Here is a 23974-nt window from a genome sequence, read left to right as displayed (position 1 = left end):
ACTGAAAGGTCTCCCTCCTCATAGGCACTGTTAACGGGCGTATAATCTTCCACGAAGAGAGCAGCCTCATTCGACTCACCTTATTATGAGGGAATTTTAATAGCCCAATCAGAACTTCTCTGATTCAAGATGTCAGTGATCATGTCCAATCAGGAAGGAACAGCCATGCAGCTGTTCCGGATTCACTTCCAGAAGCTTTGCGCCCCTGACTCCTGAGGAGTTCACTATTGCATTCCTCAGCCGCAACCCCTTCAGGTGGTTCACCAGGAGCTCTCTTCCCTTGGAGCTTTGCATACCCCTTTCATTTGGTGGTTAGGCATAGGCATGTGCTGATGACAGGGAGGTCAGAACTGTGTGCTTTTCTCCACTAGATAAATAAATTCTACTCTTTTTTTCAAGATCTAGCTTAAGACTGACCTTGTCTGTTTGCTCATTCTCTTCTTTTACAATATCCCAGGCCTAGAAAATGCTAGCACATGGCTACAAAATAGTGTTCCCTGAGTGCCTTTGGGTGTTCCCAAAGTCAGAAAGCATCCTTACATGTTTAGGACTTATGTCATTACAACAAGATCCTCAATTGAGAGAAAAGGAACAGACTGGCCATGAATCCCTTCTCCAAAGTCATGGAACCTCTCACAATCTGTTTGCTCTGAGACAGACTCAGATGAAGGCCTAGTTAAGGCTCCACAGCCTGTCTAGCAAGTACATCTTCTCATGTTTCTTCTGGACATGAAAAACACTACATACTGTGGCTAGATTGCAGAGATGGAATCAAGAAATGGAAATGAGTGACATTAGGCCTGTGTACTATCAATAGGGAAAGCCCTCTGCTGAAGGAAACTTGGAACTTAGCTCCAATAACAGGAATAAAACACATGAAAGCTACAGTGAGCAGTGCCCTGTACAAGAGGTCAGTCAACGCTGTAGCACCGAACATGGGGGTGGGGAGGGGTTACTTAAAGCTTCCTGGGCCAGCAGAGGCAAAAACTTGATGTCACCCAGCAGAAGACAAATCAAAAGAAACAAAACAAAAATCCAGACCAGCAAGATGGAAAAGTTGATAAAACAGATCCCAAAGCACAGCAGATGATGCTGATATAGAGCAGCTGTTAGAGCAGGTGAAACACAGTTGACTTTTACAGGACATTAGGGGGTCCTCAACTCAGGATTTGGTTGGCTGCCTCAATGCCCAGAATGACATGTGTTCTACTGGTACACAATATCCTAAGTAAGCTATACAGCTTAGCAACTGCTGCCTTTCCTACCAGAAGTGTATCCCTTCACTCTTCCCTCGATACACTCACTCAAGGTTATAAACTAAAACTTACAAAAATAAGAAAAATCATCAACTGTATATGACCTGATGGCACCAGATGTAAACACAGTTTGAGGTGAAGTTGACCACACCATTCCTGTAAACATTTTTGTCTGTTTTCCTTTCTTTAAAAAAATCCTTTCATCCTTCTCCCAGAGATAGAATTAACCAATCATATACAGTTGAGTAGCTAACTGCTGATACTTGCTTTTTTAAAATTATAAAATAGTATGTGACACTTTAGCGCCAAGCCCAAGTGGGTTTTTTTGGAAATAACTCCAACTGGGTCTCAGCTGGTTAATAAAGCTGTTTTCTTGTGAACTCAAAGGTCTTGTCTTCGTTCTGGAGAAATCCTGCAACACGACAAGCCTGGTGCTCCATGAAGGTGGGGACATCTTTCATGGGTATGTTACCTCTGGCAACTTGGACTCTAGAAGCCATATTCCATACTTGAGCCTTGAGAACTTCCCAGCATCTCACTTCAGATTTGCTTCCTCACAGAGGGGGCAGGAGTTTTTCCTTTGGGAATCCTAGATCCATTTAATGTAGAAAGTAGGCTAGGAATGGAGCTCAGTGATAGGGCGCTTGCCTAAGCATATGCAAGGCCCAGGATTTAATCCTCAGCAATACAAAAGCAAGAACATTTACTGTAAAAGGACCTAGGTGTTTTTAGTTCTATAGAAATGGATGCTTTAATGGCTTAAGAATTTGGCCTTTAAGGGGCTGGTGAGCTGACTCAGTCGCTAAAGACATTTGTCACCAAGTCTGAGGACCCCAGGAACCCAGATGCTGGAAGGAAAGAACTGACCCCTGAAAGTTATCCTCTGACATCCACACATGCAATGTGGTATGCATACCAACAAGGATGTGAACACATACACAAATAAATGTTTAAAAAAAGAACCCAGTTCATGGCCCAAACTGCCTACCAGGGGGCTTCTCTGGGTATAGAGGGGGCTCATCATGGGCATGGCACATCTAAGGACTTGGGGGGTCTGAGAAAGAGTAAGTCCAGATGAGTTTCTGACTAATTTCCAGACTTTATGCAACTCCAAAACCCTTCCCCAGGGGTCTTTTAGTTCTTCCAAGCACATTTGAGCCCTTTCAAAGCTGTTGTGTGATGGTTCAGGCCTGTCATCCTAGTACTCAGGAAGCTGAGGCAGGAATATGGCTGAGAGTTTGAGCTAGCCTGGGCTACACAGTGAGTTCTAAGACAGTCAGGTATACAACCTGTCTCAAAAAACTAAAAAGGTGAGACTGGAGAGATGGCTTAGCAGTTAAGAGTGTTTGTTGTTTTTGCAGAAGACCAGAGTTCAGTTCCTAGCACCCACATCAGGTGGCTCCCAGCTGCCTATAACTCTAGTTCCAGGGGAATCTGATATTTCTGGGCTCCACAGACAAATGCACCCATGTGCACAGACCCCCACATAGACACATAGACACATAGACACAGACAGACACACACATAATTTAAAAATAATACAAATAAAATTAAAAATTTTTTTTGCTTTATTTTTGTTTTATGTGTATGAGTGTATTACATACATGTATCCAAGTGCATCAATGTTGCACAATGCCCACAGAGGTCAGAAGAGGGTGTCGGATCCCCTGGAACTGGAGTGATGGACAGCTGTTAGCCACCATATGGGTGCTGGGATTCGAACCTGGGTCTTTGTAAGAACTGCCAGTGCAAGACAGCACAGGGGCTGGAGAGATAGCTCAGTGGTTAAGAGCACTGGCTGTTCTTGCAGAGGACCTGGGTTCAGTTCTCAGCACCCACATGGCATTTAACAACTGTCTGTTAACTCCAGCTCCGGTGGATCCGACTCCCTCTTCAGGACTCCATGGGCGCTGCACAACATGAGGCACTTACAGATATGCAGGCAAAACACTCATAGACATAAAATAAAATTAAAATTAAAAATTAAAGCTGGGTGTGGTGGTTCATGCCTTTAATCACAGCACTTGGGAGGCAGAGGCAGGTGGATCTCTGTGAGTTCAAGGCCAGCCTGGTCTACATAGTGAGTTCCAGGCCAGCTGGGGTACAGGGAGACTATCTCAAAAAATTTTTTTAGAAATTAAAAAAGAAGATAGTGCACCCATGGTCCATCCTTGCTATCTTGTCACACTGGGGTGTGCGGCATGGGATGACTCTCATCTCTTCCACCCTGAGCACCCACAGCACCATTTAGGAGGAAACAGTTCACAGGATATACCAGAGGTATACAGTAAAAGTAAAAATGTTTATTTAAAAACACCAATAAAAGCAAGGTATGGTGGTGAATGCCTTTAATCCCAGCACTTGGGAGGCAGAGGCAGACAGATCTCTGTGAGACTAAGACCAGCCCAGGTTACATAGGGAGTTCCAGGTTAGCTGGGGCTACAGGGAGACCCTATCTGAAAAACAAACAAAAGACAAAACAACAAAAAACTCTAAAAACTTGAGATGAATGAAAAGCTACATTCCCACACCCTGTCCAGTGCTAGCCCAGGCACCTGGAGTTGATCCCAAACCTTTGTTTCCTGGAGTAGCCAGAAGCGTGGGTCTGAGAAGTGTTGAGGGACAATGCCAGAGGTGTCTGTCTTTTGCATCTGCCCAGCTGTTTGGCTTGAGCCAGGGCCTCCACAAGTCAGGGGCTAGTGTCACAGTTCCTGTTGCTTCCTGCTTACAGTCCAAGGTGGCTAAAGAGCGAGGTCCATTGGTGGAATGCATGACAGGAGTGTTGGTGGCCATCCTGGCAGCCAGTGCATAGTGGGCAGAAATGCCGGTGGACTGAGGCACACACAGCAAAGGAAACTTAGAAGGTACCACACTTCTCAACAACTCAGCAGGAGTATACCACAGCATTGACCAGAGATTTGGCCTTGCTCAGGAGCCAGAAATACTTCTCCATAGCCGCGTCCAGGTGCAGCACCAGCTGGCCAGGCATTCCAGCACACCATTCTTGCCCCCAGGATGATAACAACAGTCTTGATCAGTCTGAGCGTGGTCTCTCCTTAGTGGGGGTGGCAGCTGACATGCTTGGCCATGAGCTGCAGCTGCCTATGAAGGTAGAAGGCAATGTGGGTGTAGACAGCTATCACGAGCAGGAAGATGACCAGGCTGGACAGGGCCCACGTGGTCAGGTAGGAGGGACTGAACAGGGGCACCATGCATGAACAATGGTCCAAGGTACAGAGGTAGTGGCAGAAGTGGGCAGGCAGTAGCCCCATGTCCATGGGGCCACCCACATGCCGATGATGACTGTGACCACCCACCCTGGGGCAGGCAGCAGTGCAGAGGTTAAGTGGGAGGCTTAGATCAAATTTGGTCTTCTGTCATCTTCCACCTAACTAGTAACTAGATGTTCCGTTTCTGAAAAGGGCTCACTTAGCTTTGTAATTGCCCAAATCCCTGGGCCTATTTAAGAAGCTGTAAACTCCCATGGTTATAGGAAACAATTCCTCACAAGTTCTAATTAGGCTGCCATAGCTGTGTTTCTTGAATCAGCAAATGGTTGATAGAAAGGAAGTCATTTGATTTTAATTGTGTAAGATACACATAAAACTTATCTTCTTTATTTTGGATTTTTGAGACAGGGCCTCACACTGTAGCCCAGCCTGAACTAGAATTCATGATGCAGCTGAGGCTGGCATCAAACTCAGGTCAGTCCTCCCGCCTTAGCGTCCCAAATGTTGGGATTACACGGTGAGGCACCACACCCAACGTAACCATTGTTAGGGCTGAGATTCAATGAGCTAGAATGGAAAAAGGTTTGTAGATAATGATTAACTTCTGGAGCATATTTCCTATTTGAAACATGTAACATGTATGCTCATCCTTTCCAATTCTAAAATTTTATACTAGCCTTCCCTCTATCAATCCCAAGGCCCTGCTCCTATCATCCAGGTTATACTCCTTCATCTCTGATTAAGGTCCTATCAAGGACCATCTTCTTTCCCTTAAACTACTTCAGCTTCCAACTTTTCCGTCTCAGATATAATTCTGTCATCTTATTAGCTTACCTAGTGGTGCTCATTAATGATGGTCCATTTCAAATGGGTTATATGTTATCTTATCTACCAAGTCAACTACTTTTGCATCTGACACCTGTTGGCGCTCAGAAAATGATACTCCAAATCATGAGACTTTAGCATTCTGCACACTTTGAACTAAAGGGTAATAGAAGCAGCCTTAGAAGCAAAGTATGCTTGTGAGCTTGACCCTCCCTTCTGTTTTCTTTTCTCCCCAGAAATGAGCTGTAGAAAACAGAACTCCTCTTCCTCAAGCTGAGGATCCTGCCCTGTGTTCCAGAGTAAGGGAGGCTACACAGAGAAGTTAAAAAAAATCTAAGCAGGCCTTGGGTTTCCCATACATAGTCTTTGTTTGTTTGTTTGTTTGGGTTTTTTTTTTTTTTTTTTTTTTTTTTGTCTTTTTGAGACACCATCTCTCTGTAGCCCCAGCTGGCCTGGAACTCACTATGTATATGCAGATCAGGCTGGCCTTAAACTCACAGAGCTCAAGCCTGTCTCTGCCTCCCAAGTGCTGGTATTAAAGGTATGTGCCGCCACACCTGGCAGTTATTTGCTTTTATAAAGCTTTTATTGAAAAATTTTGGCTTGTTTCTGATATTTTTTGATACTTGTCTGACTTGCCAGCAATAACAAAGAATTAGTAGCTAGCTAGTCTCAAAATTTTCATGAACAATTCAAGTATAATTATGAAAACTGTGGGGTTAGGGATGTAGCTCAGTTGGTAAAATGATTGCCTAACATACATGAACCCCTAGGTTTCATCCCCCAAACCTCATAAACTTGGGGTGGTGGTACATGTTTATAATCTCTACCCTTGGGAGGTGAAGGCAAAAGGATCAGACATTCAAGGTCATTCTCAGTGATGTAGTGAGTTCAAGGCTAGTCTGAGGTACATGAGGCCCTGAATCTAAAAAAAAGGAAAGAAAGAAAATAAAATTTATGGGGCTGGAGAGATGGCTCAGTGGTTAAGAGCACTGGCTGCTCTCTCAGAGGACCCAGGCTAAGTTTCCAGAACCCACATAGTGGCTAACAACTGTCCATAATCCCAGTTTGAGATCTGATGCCCTTTTCTGGCCTCTGTAAGATATTGTACACATGTGGTATACTTACATACATGCAGGCAAAACACTCATACTCATAAAATAAAAATAAATCAAATTTAAGGATTAAAAAGGAAACTGAAATAGAAATGTGGTAATACTTATAGGTACACATTTTGTTGTTGTTTTTTTTTTGTTTTCAGACAGGGCCTCCCTGTAGCCCCAGCTGGCCTAGAACTTGATATGTAGACTAGGCTGGCCTTGATCTCACAGAGATCCACCTGCCTCTACCTCTGGAGTGCTGGGATTAAAGGTGTGTGCCATCATGCCCAGCAGAGTTCAAACTTTTCAATATTTATGTTTTATAATACATACCTACTTAAGCACAGTTTCAAAAATCTTTTTGATAATTTTAATTTGGAAAGTTTAAAGAGAAATTACAAGGTAAAACATATTAAATGCACGCATAAGTTAAAATACTGAAATAATTATTACACCTGAGTTTACATTTATACACTTTGGCATCCTTTTTTCCACAGCATAGTGAAGCTGAACATGTAGGCATGTTCATAAATATGAGAATTCATTTCTAGAAATTATGAAATGGCAAATGCTGATGTAAGACAGTTCTCAATATTTGCTAGTTTTCATTAGAAACTAAGGTTACTCAGGGTCGAAAACTATAATTAACATATAAAACTACTAGGAATTATAAAGGAAACAGCTCTATGCAAGGACAGTAGGATATGTTTCATAAAGAAAGGTACAAAGTTTGTGTTTTTGTTACAAAGAAATAGAAAAGCTGAGGTTTTTGTTGTTTTTTGTTGGTGGTGGTGTTTTGAGATAGGGCCTCCCTGTAGTCGCCGCTGGCCTGGAACTTGCTACTTAGACTAGGCTGGCCTGGATCTCACAGAGATCCACCTGCCTCTGCCATTCTAGTGCTGGGATTAAAGGTGTGTGCCACCATGCCTGGCCTGGGGATACTTTCAAAAGGCTTATATTGTGTGATCAAAGATGGCTGAGAGGACATGGATTTGTTTGTAAGGTTTTATTAAAATTAACTTTTGAAAAATATTAGTTTTAGTATTTACAATACACATACAAAAAGTAGTTTAGTGTGCGTGCATGCGAGTGTATATGTGTGGGAATGTTTATAAGGTTTTATTAAAATTAACTTTTGAAAAATATTAGCTTTAGTAGTAACAGTACACAGATTAAAAAGTAGTCTAGTGTGTGTGTGTGTGTGTGTGTGTGTGTGCATATATGTGTATGTGTTTGAATTGTCTTGTGTGAGGATGTCAGTGCACACATGCCACTGTGTCCATTTGGGAGTCAGAAGGTCAGAGTATGATGGTCAGGTGTGGGTTTTCACTTTTCCTCCTTATTTAAGACAAGTAGACTTAAAAACAAATTTTAATTGAATTTTTTGTGTATTTCAGAACATCTCAAACCATCTTAATCATCTTTATGACCCCGTCACCACTGGCACCCTCCCATAGCCCCCCACCCCCACCTCCAACTGGAGCCCATATGCTCTGTTGTCCTTTTATTAAATTTTATTTTATATTTATGCATGTATTGCCTACACATAGGTAAGTAGGTCCACCCGTGTTGTGCAATGCCTGCGGAAGACAGAAGAGGCTGTCGGATCTCCTGGAACTGGAATTACAAACAGTTGTTAGCTGCTATGTAGGTGCTGGGATTCGAACCGGGTCTTCTGCAAGAACAGTCAGTGTTCTTAACCACTGAGCAATCTCTCCAGCCCCTGTCGTCCTTTTGGTTTGTTTGTTTTGTTTTGTTTTGTTTTGTTTTGGTTTTGAGACAGGGTCTCCCTGTAGCCCCAGCTGTCCTGGGAGTCACTATATAGACCAGGCTGGCCTTACCCATAGACATCCACCTGCCTCTGCCTCCCAAGTGCAGGGATTAAAGGTGCGTGCCACCACACCCGGCTCTGTCGTCCTTTTTAAGGCCCACTGGATTGTCAGTGTCCCCAGCCATTCCCCAGTGCAAGTCCGTCCACTAAGTCTAGTCAGCCTATGTAGAGCCCCTTGTTTTAGGAAGATCAGCTCTTCTTCATCTAACAGCAATCAGTTGCCAACATACCCTCAGATAAGATTGGGTCTGCTGTTCATTATCCCATTTTTATGCTGAGTCATTGCCTGAGTTTGCATGGGACTTGTATATGCTGACACCACTGCCATAGAATCATATGAGCAAGTTCCCAGGAGCTTGTAGGACTCTGCTTCCCTATAGTCATGAACCTCCTCCCTGGCTCTTACAATTTTTCCACTCCCTCTTCCCAGATGGTCCCTGGGCCTTGGGTGGGAGAAGTTTAATAAAGGGGTCCTGTTCAAGGACCAGAATTCAGCAGACTCTTGATCTCTACACTTTGGCCATTTGTGACCTTTTGTGTTCCTGGCCCTCTGCTGCATGAGGGAGCTTCATTATTGATAATGGGAGATTCATTAGTGTCCTCTTCATTATCCCTGTTCTATGTTCCATGAGCCTTAGCTTAGAGGTTGCACTGTAGATGTGGCACTTAGGCCTGGGCAATTCATAGACAATGTCCATGTGTGACCAGTTGTACTTGGTAATAGTCTCTGACTGGTGCAAAATGAGCTTGTTTGATAAGTGGTAACTGGCAAATTGAGACAGGCAGGCTTTTACTCAATGCGCCGTCTCTCCGGCTCCAGTTATTTCATTTTTTACAAATATTTTATTTATTATTTTTATTTTATGAGTGTTTTGCCTGCATGTATTTAAATGCACCACATGCATGCAATGCGCCACAGAGGCCAGAAGGTTTCAGATCCCCTGAAACTAGAGTTACGGACAGTTGTTAGCTGCCATGAGGGTGCTGCGAATCGAACCATGGTTCTCTGGAAGAACAGCAAGTGTTCTTAATCACTGAGCCATCTCTCCAGCCCCAGGTTCGTTATTTCTTAAACTGATAAAGCTTATTTGGAGTTGTAATCCCAAGTTCTACCCAAAGAGTAACACCAGTGCTGGAGATTCACAAGACTGATCAACTGATTAGAACTTCCTGATTGTGCGGAATTGGAATGTTGCAGTTCCAGAGCCAAATTATCTTTAGTCTGGAAAATAGTCATTCACTGCCTACCACCTTGTCTGGCCTAACATCCCTTTACTATCAGGTAAAACCATCGTGATATATTCCTAGCAGACTGCTAGTTTCCACACTCTATAGTCCCTATACTCAAGGGGCTGAAGCAGGAGGGTACTAAAAACCTATGGCAGAGCCTTCTATGTTTTGCTGGAAGTACATTCCATTTGTCCCCACCAATGTGTTTGGTAAATACATTAATGATTCCATGGTGGAACATTTCATTTGGAGCATCGTGAATCCATATTCCCAGGCCATGTTCACTCATATTTGGCTCAGAATAAACTATCTCTTATTACTTTGAGGTGAGAGTTGTGTTTTTCCTCAACATTTTATTGGTCTAAGAATGTGAAGTTTATTTTCCCTTGAAGTAATTGGCCTAGGAAACAAAGCTTTTGCATTTTATGAAGGTAATTTCTTATGTTTGGTGTCATTTATCGGGTCTTTGATTACAGGAGTGAATCTTCTCAATATTAAAAAAGACACATTTTTGTTTACAACTATCTAACATTTTTGTATTTGCCTTTAAATTGTGGGGAAGAGAAAGTACGATAAAATATTTTGAGACAGTTTCATGTATCGAAAACTGACTTCAAGTTCATTAAATAGCTGATGACCTTGAACTTCTGAGCTTCCTGCCTCTGCCTTTCAAATGTTGGGATTACAGGTGTGCACTCCAACCAGTTTATGCAATGCTGGGTATCTAACCTAGGGCCTCATGTATGCTAGGCCTCATGCATTCTAACAACTGAGCTACATCTCTAGTACAGGCATGTCTTTCACCTTGTAAAAGAAATATATTAAGCTAATTTGACTTATTTAATGTTAAATCATTACACAAAATGCCAAATAATAAGTGATGTTAAGCCTTTTAAAGTTATATTTATGGGGAGGCTATTGACAAGAAAGTCCCCCAAACTGTATTTCTAGAAATACATGCTATTAATCATAACTTTGGTTACTCTGCTAAAATGTTGCATGTCTTGGAAACAACCAAACTTCCTTTCCAATCACTGCTTGTAGTGAGCTCTCCAATATTGTTTTCATTCTTCTCTAAAAACACTGACAATCAGCTCTGGTTCAAAATTATTTCTTTCAGGAGATTCACTGAAAAGACTGTTAACAAGCTCACATTCCTGCTAACTTGAAGTTCATGCCATTGGATTACAGAACTGCCAGAACTGTAAGGAAGAAACTGATGGCACGGCACTAACCAGTCAAGCAGAACAAGAATTCATACATGAACTGAAGAGCAGAATTTTTAATGGCTTCTTGTTTTCTTTGTTTATCTTTCCACATTAAGAAAATGTTTTCTCTTAATGTTTCTATACTTTAAAGAGGATAGAAGGGTAGAGTATACTTTTGGGAACAAAACCATAAACATTTATTTTTTCTCCCTACCCTCCAGAATTCAGAAACTGTTAGAACTCCTACTTTTGTGGCATTGTGGTTATTTTCAGTATGTCAATTACAATCTGTCAGATATGACCAGACAGTTTTGTGGAACTGAGACAATAAGGCACCACTTAGAAAATTAAAGGGTGCCTTACTTTATTTACAGGTGTGTAAAGACTATCACTTCTTGGCAGGTCCAGGAACCTCAAAATGTTTTGGAGACCTTGAGAAGTAGGATTTCACTCCAATCTATAGGTACTACAAGGGTTATTTTATGATAAGTATTTGGCTTGGTTTCCTAACCTCAGGAAACTTTGTAAGTTGCAGGGTCTGGTGACACACAGATGTAGTCCCAGTATTCAGGAGGCAGAGGCAGGAAGACTGAAAGTGTCAAGTTAGCCTAGGCTAGGGCGACTCTGTCTCAATATCCCTATCTCAAAATAAATAAATAAGGCTTAAAGTCTAATCTGAGTGCTCTCTCTCTCTCTCTCTCCTTCCTTCTTTCCTTCCTTTTTTCCCTCCATCCCCCCTCCCTTCTTTCTGAGTCTGGAACTTCTATGTAGACTAGGCTGGCTTAGAATACAGAGATCCACCTGCTACCATCTCCTGTATGCTAGGATTAAAGTTGCCTACCACTAAACCTAGATAATCTGAAATTTCTTATAAAAAGTTTCAGCAAATCAAACTTAAAGAAAACCTATGAGGACAACCACAGTTCCTGTTGGATTTATATAAATAATCAAGACAAATTTAATGAGTCTAAACTTATTTTGAAAGCAAATCAGGCTTTCTCTGTCATTGGTAGAAATGGGGGTAAGAGAAAATGTATGTTTCAGAAGATTACAGTACACCTCATTGATTTAGAAGGTTTTCCACCTATCCTTTTTAAAATAATATGCACATATATTTTTATTTTAAAAAATTTTATGTATATAAGTGTTTTGCCTGCATGTATTTAAGTGCACCATGTGCATGCAGTGCCTGCAGAGGCCAGAAGAGGGCGTTGAATTCTCTGAAACCGGAGTTACAGACAATTGTTAGGTGCCATGTGGGTGCTGGGAACTGAACCAGGGTCCTCTGTGAGAACAGCAAGTGCTCTTAACCACTGAATCATCTCTCTAGCCCCCAAAGAACATATTTTTATTCTTTGAAAATTTCACACACATAATGTATTTTGATCATATCCTTCCCTGCTCCCCTATCCAACTCTTCCCAGAACTCCACCACAGCCCCCTCCCAACTTCATGTCCTCTGTTTTTTACCCCACTGAGCCTTCTTTTTTCCAACATGTCCGATGTCAGATACCTTGTCATAGCAACACAAAACAGAATTAATTCAGAAAATTGGTATCAAGGAGTGAGGGAGTTGCTAAAATACCTGGAAATGTAGAAGCAGCTTTGGAATCGAGCAATAGCCATAGGTTGAAAGAGTTCAGAGTAATTTACTAGAAAAATCTGTGAACACAGCATTCTGGGTGGTTCTGGAAGAGCTCAGAAGATGAGACTAGGGAGGAGGCTAACACATTTTAGAGGTTGGATAAGTGGCCATGACCAGAATGCCAATAGAAATGAGGAATATTCTACTGGAAATTGGTGTGTGTGGTTGTATCGGGGGGAGCCATCCTTGCCAACTGCTGCCAACACCTGAAGTGTGCCCATGTCTTAGGCTCTGTACAAGGCTGAATCTAGGAACAATGAAATTGAATCTTTGACAGAAGAGATAGTTGAACAATTCAGTATACAGGCTGCTGCACAGTTATTCTTGGCGAGACTCCTAAAAACATTCATAGTCTGGTGTAAGAAATGTGTTTGGGGGGAAAATAAAGGTGCAGCTGGACAACTGCTTGCTAAAGATTAGTACAGCCTGCCATGGTGGCACGGCTACACCTTGATGGGCACAGTGGGCTGATGTCTGTGATCTCAGTAATTTTTCAGGAGGGGAAGCAGGAAGATTGTCTCCAGTTCTTGGCCAGGCTGGGTTAAAGTGGGAGACCCTGTCCCCCCTGCCTCCCCACCCCCCTGCAAATGGCCTGGAATTGAAATACCCAGAACTTATGTAAATGTCTGGTTGGCATGGTGGATGCCTTGGAAGGCAGAGACAGGGGATCCCAGAGCTGGGTAGTCAGATTAGTCATATCAGCAAGCTTTGGGTTTCATTTAGAGACTTTGCCTCAATGAATAAGGTAGAAGAGGGAATGAGGATGACATCAACCTTGAGCCTCCACACACATGTGCACACATGTATGTGTGCCCACATGCATGCAAAAATGCATTCATCACACCTATACACATGAATACTGGAAAACAAACAGGCTGAGTTTGATGGTGCATGTCTGTAATCCTAGCACTGAGGAGATGGAGGCAGGAGGATTGGGAGTTTAAGGTCACCCTTAACACTAGCCTGTGTCAAAAATAAAGAACTGGACACACATGTAATTGTAGTACTTGAGAGGCTAAGAATGAAGAGGATCACCATAAGTTTGAAGCCAGCCTGGTCTTAAGAGTGAGACCCTGAGTCAAAAAAAACAACAACAACAACAAAAAAACACAAAAAAATAAAGATGGATGAGTACAGATAAAAAGAAGCTGGGTGCTAGTCTTCAAGAAAATGGGGAAAAGGCTGGAGGACATCCCAGAAACCCTGAGACTACCCTTGCCATCACAGGCCTAGAGGCCTAGAAGGGCAGAATGCTTTTGTTTAGGTTAAGAGGTTCTAAAGTCTTGTTACTCAGGGCTTCCTTTGTATTCCTCTTCCTGCTTATTAATGAAGTGCTCCATGGCTCCTCCATCCACGCTTCAAGTGGGCCCAAAGTACAACCTGTGCCATTGTTCCAAACACAGTAAGCAGCCCAGTGAGAGGCACATAATTATGGCAGAAGCAGAGTTAGTCTACCAAGATTACAAAGGAAAGCCTAGCGGGGGGGGGGTCACTGCAAGGGTAGTCACTGTAGATAGCCTCCACTAGAATACAGTAGAGCTATGGGACTACCACGTAAGACCCCAGAGAGGTAGTATCTGGCAGCATGCAAGGCCAGTGCAGAAAAGCCGTAAACAGCTGTGCAGCAGCCACATGGGTCTCAACCAGCAAAGCCCAGGGACCATCTCTTGCAGCAGCATATTTGGGATGCAAGATGTGGAACTTTAACATTTAATGTCTATCCTTTTGGGCTTCAGTCTTGTTTTGGCTCAGTACTCTTTCCTACTTCCGTACTTTTTCCTTTTGGAATGGGAATGTTTATCCTATCCTTGTTTTTCCATTGTATCTTGGAAGATTTCATATATGTGGGTTTTTTCCCTAGTAGGGGGAATTGAACCTTGTGTCTTGAGCATAGCAGGGATTCTACCACTGAACTATATCCCAAGTCCAACTTTCTTTTGGTTTTACAGGCTCACAGCCAGGAATTTGCTTTGAGTCTCAAATGAGACCTTGGAGTTTTTGTGTAAAAATGAGTTAAAATGTTGGAAGTATTTTGCACTGTACCAGACATAAATCTTGGGGTCCAGGAATAGAACTGTGATGGTTTAAGATATGGTTTGTATTTCTCAGAGTTTCTTTTGAGAAGAAACTCTTTTCTTGTTTTGGGAAAATATTTCACTATGTAGCCCAGGTTGGCCTTGAGCTTGGAGTGATCTTCCTGTCTCTACCTCCTGAGTGCTGGGATTACTGGCTACCATGCCTGGATTCCCTAAAGGTTCCCTTACTGGAAGCTTTTTCCTGGTGTAGAGAGTTGGGAAGTGGTGGGACCTCACTGGAATTAGGTGATGGGGGCACTGCTCTCATGAAAGGATTATTTTTGTGGGTGGCTATTCTTATGCTTGTGGAACAAGGCCACCACACACACTTGGTCCATTCTTCACCCAGCCATTTCCCTTTCTACTTCCCTGACATGCTGCACTGCAGAGAGATGTGTGTGCAGAGGGAGAGGGTGCTTCTTACAAGGTTGAATGGATATTAGACTTTGAACCCCCCAAACTATTATCTAAACATACCTGTTTTGTTTACAGACTATTCAGTGATAGTTGCGTGTAATAGCAATACAAAAGGGATGAATACAAGTGGGTTCTGTTTTGTCATATTTTCTTTTAAAATTGCAATCTGTGAGATCCCTTGAGTAGTACAGCTACTATTAGTTGAGCAAACCTATGTAGTAGGCACAATGCTAAACCATTTATATGCTTATTTATTCATCCTGAAAACAATCCTGAAGCCGTAAAGTTTAGCAGTTCTCCAGGTTCATAATCTAAAATACAAAATTATATCTGCTGGACTCAAAATGGTATCTGTATTAACTGTAATAAGAATCAGGGCTATTTCCAAACAGTTTGTTTTCTCAAGTACAAGTTGAGTGTCAAGCCATTAACAATATCTTAGTTAGCATATTTAGCAAATCAGGATGCAGGATAACTGCCTTCACATGTCATATAATATAACCATCTCTTACAAAATCCACTCAACAAAGCTTGTTTCACTACGTATCTTGCTGCTTCCTACTAGGGATCATGTAAGACATAATGCCTCTCAGTTGCTGGGTCAATAAATCAAGATAAGGCTCTATCTATCATCTATCTATCTATCTATCTATCTATCTATCTATCTATCATCTATCATCTATCTATCATCTGTCCTCTATCATCTATCTATTAAAGATCTCACTACATAGTCCAGGACTGGCTTTGAAGTCACCATTATCCTGCTTCCTGAATTCTGAGATTATAGGTATGCACAACTGGATAAGATATGTATTTTATTTTTTGGTTTACTGAGACAAGGTTTCCCTGTAGTCCCAGCTGGCCTGGAACTCGCTATGTCTTGCCTTGATGTCACAGAGATCTGCCTGTCTTTGCCTTCTGAGTGCTAGGATTAAAGGATGTGATTAATTACCACCACACCTGGCTCTAAGATATTTTTTATTTTTTATTTATTTTTTAGTCTTTTTGAGACAGGGTCTCCTTGTAGCCCCAGCTGTCCTGGAACTCACTATGTAGACTAGGCTGGCTTTGAACTCACAAAGATCCGCATGCCTCTGCTTCCCAAGTGCTGGGATTAAAGGCATGCATCACCACGCCTGGCTTAAGATAATATTTTTAAAATTACTTCATTTATTTTTATTTTACGTGTATGAGTGTATTGCCTGCATGTATCTAAGTGCACCCATGTCATGCAATGCCCGCAGAGGTCAGAAGAGGGCATCGGATCCCCTGGAACTGGAATTATAGAAGGTTGTTAGCCAACATGTGGGTGCTGGGAATCAAACCTGGGTCTTCTGCAAGAGCAGCCAGTGCTCTTAGCCACTGAGCCATCTTGCCAGGCCCTAATATATTTTAAAAACAAGCAGAAGACTCATCTTAATTCATTTCATTTTCTCTGTTCTCTTTCTTTCTCCTCTCTCCCTCCCCTCCCTTCCTTTATTTTTCTGTGATGGGCTTTTGCTGTCTTGCTCAAGCTGGCCTATAACTCCAGGGATCCAGCAATCAATCCGCCCCAGCCTCCAAAGTACCTGAGACTACAATGATGTCTCACATCATTAAGATTTCTGATAGGCCTTTTAATTCTTTCTACAGGACTCTGCATATGCATATGAATATTTCTAGGTAAATAACCAAATAAACAAGTTTTCCAAACAAGAGTTTAACAGTTTCTCAATTCATTTTACACTGGTGAATGAACAGTAGTTAGAGGGAGGTTTCCAAATGTATTTTTCTAAAGGTGGACCATAACCACTGCCAATAAGAAAGTTCTCTCTAGTAAGTTTGTGCACTGAGTCATTATGACACAAGCACTAGACACAGTTTCATGATAGACATGTCAAGAGTGTGTATATGAATCCAAACAATTACACTAAATGTATGCTAAATATACTTGGATCATTATGCATATTATCATGCAATTATACTTGAATTACTATATATGCGAGAGTCAGTATAGCCTGGGAATTTTCTCCATGAGCTATGAAGTCAGACAGATCTGAATTTGGATCTAGGCTTTACCACATGACCCTTAGAAAACTCTTCATCTCCCTGATTCCCAAATTTTCCCTGTAAAATGGAGATAGTTAACCTATCTTAGGACTGGTATGTGAATTAAAAATTTGCAGTTGAAATTCTAGCTAATACAGTAGGTTACATCTATGGCTCTTTTGCAAATGTGGAAAAAAGGTTCAACTGGAAACGTGTTCGAACTGTATATAAATCAACAAGAAACACGTGGCTTGGTCAGGTTTTTTTTTTTTTCCTCAAGGCCAGCAGAATCTGCCAGACTAAATTTTCTTTCTTTTTTCAAAAATATACTTTTATTTATTTGTGTTTGAGTGTATTGCCTGTGTGTGTGTAAGTGCATCCTTGTTGTGCAATGCCTGCGGAGGACAGAAGAGGACACTGGTTTCCCTGGAACTGGAATGACAGACAGTTGTTAGCTGCCATGTGGATGCTGGGAATTGAACCCGGGTTCTCTGCAAGAGCAGCCAGTGCTCTTAACCGCTGAGCCATCTCTCCAGCCTCCAGACTAAATTTTCTAAAGAACCATTTTAAATCAGATGACTGCAGTAACTATGACAGCATTTTAATAAGATGACATACTCATTTAACACAGCCTTTATTTTTTTTTGTTTTAAAACAAAATTTTCAGGAAACAAAATACTTAACAACAGTTGGGTACTAATGAAATAAAAATCACAGTTTCAAAGAAGAATCAAAACCAGACAACTGCCAAAAGATAGACCACTTGGTTTACAAAAGAAAAAGAAAAAACGTTAATGTCAAAAAGGATTCAAATTGTTTAACAACATTCTATATAATGCTACATTCCCCAATTAAGAAAGAAAAGTTCACATATACAACTAAACATTAAGTATTGAGAAGTGGCTGAAATTCTGCATACTTTATGGTAAATTATGCATGAAAGTTTATTAATTGCATAAACTTCCTGAGTGGCTCCCATGCTGCACTAGGTCTACATGCTTAATATTCATATTAAACAAATTACAGCTTGAAGTGATTGAGCATGACAGACCTTCAACTGCACCTTCTGATTAGTCACTGGATCTTCTGAGGGTTCTGGACTACAAATTCAACCTTAAATCTTAAATTATATTGAAAAAGTAATACAACTTAAAAAAAAACTAGAAGGACCACATGCACACATTTTAGCACTTTTTCCCCTCAGGGCTTAGTTTCTCTCTTTCCTTCTTGCCTGACTTTTAGTTTTTAAATAGTCTGTGTTCTTTTAACAGAAAACCTTCCAGAATTGGAGCTGTTGAGCTATACAGTCTTTCAGCTATCTCAGCTGAAAAGAACTTTAACCTGCTTACTACTTTGGGCTTATTCACATGTTGCCTGTTAAGGTCCCTGATCGGTGTTCCTCCATCACAAAAAAAGAGACTACTTCCCAGGGTGACCTGAAAGCATGGCTCAATAAAAATTGCATACTAAATTTACTTCAAAGGATTTTTAGCATGTTTGAATGTTTTCATTTTATAACCTGGACTAGAATTTTAAATTTTAACCCTAGAATTTTATTTGCGGAACCAAAAGCCTTTTCTATATCTGCAAACCTTTTCTAGTATGTCTCCTAAATAAAGGGAGGGAAAATAAGTGTCCGATAAACTACAGATATAAAAAATGAAGAATGTGTTTTAGAAAATAGCTTGCATACCACCTCAGAAGGCTCACGTTTTTCTTAATCAAACAGAACATGAGGTAACTGAATTCCAAATTGATGGCAAATATACCTCAGGAATGTACTTATAAATGAAAACTGATGACAGTACATGTGAAACAAGGAACATCCAGTCATAAAAATTTGCTGAATTTTTTTTTGGGGGAAAAAGAAATGCATCATTTTTACTGCTTAGAAAATACAACAAAGAGAGTCAAAGCCTCCATAAACTACAGAGATTGAATAAACAATTATCTAAATCCTTACCACCAACTACAGTTCAAATGAAACGCATTCTGCCATTTTAGGATAATGTGACTGCAAATACCTAGCAGTATGCTAATATTTTGAATGGCAGGTCGCTGCTATAGGAGGTTAACTATTTTGCTGTGGTAGTTAAAGCAATTTCAACCCATAGCCCTTTAGGCAGAGATGAGAAATCCATCTCCAGTAATAAAGGCAAAGCTGCAGGCACTGGGACAGTCACTTAAGTTAACCATTTTCTTACTTTAAAACTAACTCCTACAACTAAGTTTTATATTGCCATCAATTTGATTTATTTCTCAGCTCTCCATCCCCAAATCCTGTAAGGTTATTTATTACACATAGGCACATGGCTCTCATCAACACAAATTGGTGGCATAATAATGGTTATTCTCATCCCAAATGCATGGTTAGTGCCAGGACAAAAAAGGTAAGCCTGACTGATAATCTAAAAGAATGCAGAGAATCAAGGCAAAAAAGCAAGTTTCACAAGGCAATGCTTACTTGTGCATCTAAAACAGCACTGAAAACGAGGTAGATAAACAAAAGCAACTGGACTGGAATTAAATCTTGGGTTTTTAGATGATAACATCACATTGTATTGAAGAAAACACTCTACAGTCATTCCAAAAATCACAGAGGAAATGCCTTTTAAACTTTCACAGTTTTCCTGTTAAAATATTAAATTCACACTTGATATCAGGAAGAGATGAAAAACAGAAAGGATATTTGTCATATTACAGCAAATTAAATAGAGATTAAAGACCCTCCAAATCTATATAGGGTTATTTTTACTGGATTTAGACTAGTTTTGATTTCATAGTGTCAGGGTGTTATAGCCACCTTCACAGACAAAGCAGTAGGGACTTCATGGCAAAATGCTTACATTGTGCCATACGAAGATACAGCACTGCTTGTGAGACTTGCACTGTGAGAAGTAAACAGAGTGGCTGGACATAGAGACTATCTTTCAAGTAAACTTTGTGAGCACAAGAAAGAAAATGAAAATGATAGGTTTCTGTGATTTTTGGAAATGAACAGAAAGCCCATTTTATACACTACGCTCTTTGTTAAGTAAGTATTTATGGGGAGGAAAAGTACGTCAGGTAAGGATGAAAACAGCACTATTCTAGGACTTAGTAAAATTATGAAATACAAAACCCCCAGATAGAAAACTAACCAATATTTACAGCCAAAGCGACTATAGTCTGGATCAAACATTTAAGTAATGAGGAAAAGTAAAGAAAACTCCACAGTAAAACAAATAACATCGTTTTCTTTCTGCACACTCATTTTTTTCTGTACGCTTTAACTTACACACATTACATATACATAATGTATATATAACATATGTTAATCCAGCTACTGCAGTCAGCATGGAGACAGCAGTACACTATTCACCATCTTCAAACTTTAGAAGACTATTTTTCTTTCCAGCAAAACCTGAAAAGATTCTAAATATTACAAGGCACTGCAAAAATCTGCAGGCAAACAAGAATGATGAATTATTTCTAAAACTGAGATGGTAACAAAACACAGGACATATTATATAGTGCAGCCATTAACAAATGGAATTGTACATGTCATCCATGGAGCTTTTGATCCTGGGGTACACTGTTTAAAATGATTGTAACTAGAGAAAATATAGTCTTAAAACTTGTAGGATTTTTACTTTATAGGTTGTAAATCCCAATATAATTACACAAAACCAACTCAAAATGAATCAGGAACAGTTTTAAAGAACTATGGGTTTTAGGAGGATTGTGTTTGCACATGTGAAAAACACTGCAATGCAAGCATCTGCATTACACTAACATCCTAAAAACCACTTCACCTTGCAAACCAATACCATCGAAGAAATTTGAGCAATCTGTTCATAAGATCTGGATCCATCCAAAACAGGATGTTTTATGAAAAGAAACTGGCTCTTCCCAATAGCAATTCACAAAAAGCTACCCTTAATGCCCCCAAGTAATAGTGTCAAATCTGAAATGGTGGTTGTCATCTTTAGGTAAGCAATTTAAGACACATTTTCCAAAAAGTATACTGTGCAAAGAAAAAAAGTACTCCCATTATGTTTTCCTCATTTCCCAGCAAGCCCACAGGGATACAGTTTTTAGAGGAATATAGAAGAAAATTTACTAACACAAATGTTGAGCACAATTTGGAATGCTTACCAATAGAATACCTCATTAGGAAACTATGTACCAGAAATGCCCCTGAAAGCTTCCGTGAATGGTAAGTTATTGGAACATGTATACGTAGAAGCTGATGTATACCATTTAAAAATTTCTATTTGAGTTTCACAGACTGAGCATTAGGTAACCCTGTGACTAGCCTTCAAAGTTATTATAGGTAACCTTCCTAAAAACCAAAGGTGTACATTTTGACATTTCCTCCTAAAACTGGATAAAACCCAGTAAAGTGCAACTTGACAGTGAACTCTCTGAAATTCTCAAGAGGCTGTCAAACTTATCTAAGATCTAAAATTGTCTAAGAGTCTATAGATACTAATAAGAAATTATAACAACCAAAATTGTCATCAAAAAAGTCTAAAGGCAATTTAAATAATATCCTTCTAGGGTCTACCATCTCACTGCAGGACAGTGTATATCCCACACTTCTTAGAACCCTGTAAAGCCAGTGTTTCATGTAAAAGTCTTAAAAACCTACAAAAACCTAGTATGTCAAGTACTTTTCATTTTAGAAGAATGGACCAACATGCTAATCTCAATCCTCTTGGATAGGATTACAAGGATTATTTTAAATGAGATTATATCAGCGGCAATATATCCTTGCAAAAGAATACAAGCCAAATCAATGGCTCTCAGATTCTCAAAACCAATGCAGTGTGCACATTAAGAAAAGGTAGCTGCTTTGGATTATTAACCGAAACCCTAAAACAGCTATAGTATCTGTAGATTCAAGGAACTGTTACAGTTCTGTTTTTTTATTTTTTCCTTTCCCTCCGCCTCACTCAAAACAAAACTTCACTCCTACTTCTGTGATGACGGGAAGAAAAATCACATTAAAAAGGACTCATGGTCTGCACTCATTGACAAAATTATACTAATTTTATACACCAAAACATTTCCTGCAGCAAATTACCTACCACCTTCTGTGAAAAGTAAACGCAGGATAAACGTGAAGAATCCCACAAGACTCTGGCTATTAGGAGGGTCTCACTTCATCCACATTTGGGGAAAATCAATCTAATTTTTACACACTTCAAAGGAAAGTATGCAACTGCTAGTAGCAGCACTAAGGTGGGGGGGCACTTCTCAGCAACACATGGAAAGTGTCCTGGAAATGGTAATGCTCAAGCCGAGCTTATTAAAGCATTCTGAACAGTATTTTTAAAAAATCAAGTATCAAAGAGGATAGGTTTTGAAGTGAAAAAACATTTCTATGTGCAGTGTTCTATATGCAAACTGCACAATTCTACAGAATGATGAGCTGTATCAAATACCACATTGGAACACAGAAAGTACAGCTGAAAGTAGACTTAAATGAGGGAAAATATGGCAGAACCCAAGAAGAAAAGTTTAGTATCTTAGGTGCTCTGAAAATAATCTCCCCCTTATTTCATTATCCATTTTGATTTATTTAGGACCAGGAGGGATTGCAGCTGGATTCTGCACTGGTGAAGCTGGAAATGCCTGCAAATTCATCCCAGGCTGGAACAGTCCCCCAGATTGAGTAGGAATCACTACCGACTGCTGTGTTGTTCCTGAAATTCCTACCCACTGTACCGGATACCCTGTGCCCCCTACAGCATTATACTGGCAAACGTGGGGCATTCCATATGATGATAATGGCCCAGGAAATGAAGGGAGCGGGAGTCCTTGTGGCAAGGAAGTTGGGACAGCTCCACGGATTTGGGAGAGAGAAGAAATCCATGTTGATGTGTAGCCCATAGTAGATGGAGTCGTCTAATAAAAACAAAAACATAAAAACAAAGGGTCAGTTTATTTGGCATATGCTTTTATCAGTCTATATTCCTATTCTTTTTGGCTCACCACTCCCATTATTCCAATGAGTGGAGCACCTTTCTGTGTGATGTACATAGGTAACATACCTCACATTGGTTCATCTACCTTTCTAACACCCTTGCTTTGTAGTATAAGCATTTTCAGAGCAGGAAATGGAAACTCAAAATTGGTAAATAACTCAATTATCACCAAGCCAGTTAACAGTGAGGCAGGAACTTCAACATCATTCCAGCTAACTCGAAGGCCCACGCCAACTCCTTGATCGATCACAACTCCTTGATCCTATTCTACTCATGCTAGCACTATTGTTTTGTTTTTCTTTTTGCCTGCTTTCATGCAGTAACTATAGATGAAATAACCCATCTTACTTCCATAATTCTCTGGAGACAGAGGGTCATGATTTAATGTAACATACAGCAAATGCTAAATAAATATCACTTTCCTGCCCCTTTTTCCTCACTATCATAGTAGTCCTCACTTCTGTCATAAGCCTGACACTTCTGCATATTCTTTTTTCAAATTTTTTTTCATATTTTATTTATTATTTTTATTTTATATGTATGCATGTATTGCCTGCATGTAGGTAAGTGCACCCGTGTTGTGCAATGCCCGAGGAGGTCAGAAGAGACTGTCGGATCCCTTGGAACTGGAGTTACGGACAGTTGTTAGCTGCCATGTGGGTTCTGGGATTCGAACCTGGGTCTTCTGCAAGAACAACCAGTGTTCTTAACCACTGAGCCATCTCTCCAGCCCCACTTCTGCTATATTCTTATCAACTAATTTTTATTTTTGTGCCTGTGGGCTTATGTGCATGAGTGTGCGTGCGTGCATGTGTGTGTGTGTGTGTGTGTGTGCGTGCATGTAGAGGCAAGAAGTTCATTTCTGGTGTGGTTCCTCAGGTGCCATCCATCTTATTTTTTGAGACAATGGGTCTCTCACTGGTCTGGAGCTCACCAAGTAGGATAGGCTGGTTGGCAAGCAAGCCCTGGTGATCCACCTGTCTCTGCCTCCCCAGTGCTGAGATTACAAGCATGCACCACCACGCCTGCCTTTTTCAGATGGGTTCTAAGGATTGAACTTAGGTTCTCATACATTTGTAGCAAGTACTTTACTGAGTAAGCTATCTTCTATTATAAATTTAAATTGATTCAAGGCCAGCCTGGTCTACATAGCAAAT

At 40.5% G+C, this 23974-nt stretch overlaps 1 protein-coding gene across 3 annotated transcripts in view; it reads right to left on the bottom strand.

Annotated features, from left to right (window-relative positions):
- Positions 1 to 17462: 17462 nt before the first annotated feature.
- Wnk3 (WNK lysine deficient protein kinase 3) overlaps positions 17463 to 23974 on the bottom strand; it is a 201598-nt gene continuing 195086 nt past the window's right edge. For all 3 annotated transcript variants that reach the window (XM_029554369.1, XM_029554370.1, XM_029554371.1), the window contains one exon: positions 17463 to 22737. In XM_029554369.1, the coding sequence (XP_029410229.1) occupies positions 22408 to 22737 (330 nt within the window). In that variant the 3' untranslated portion in view covers positions 17463 to 22407. The remainder of the gene's footprint in view (positions 22738 to 23974) is intronic.

The sequence above is a fragment of the Nannospalax galili genome, unplaced genomic scaffold (assembly GCF_000622305.1).
Source record: "Nannospalax galili isolate Female #2095 unplaced genomic scaffold, S.galili_v1.0 scaffold225, whole genome shotgun sequence".
Classification (NCBI taxonomy): Eukaryota; Metazoa; Chordata; class Mammalia; order Rodentia; family Spalacidae; genus Nannospalax; species Nannospalax galili.
Note: the sequence above shows the minus strand (reverse complement) of the source record. Positions and strands in the feature narration are given on the sequence as shown.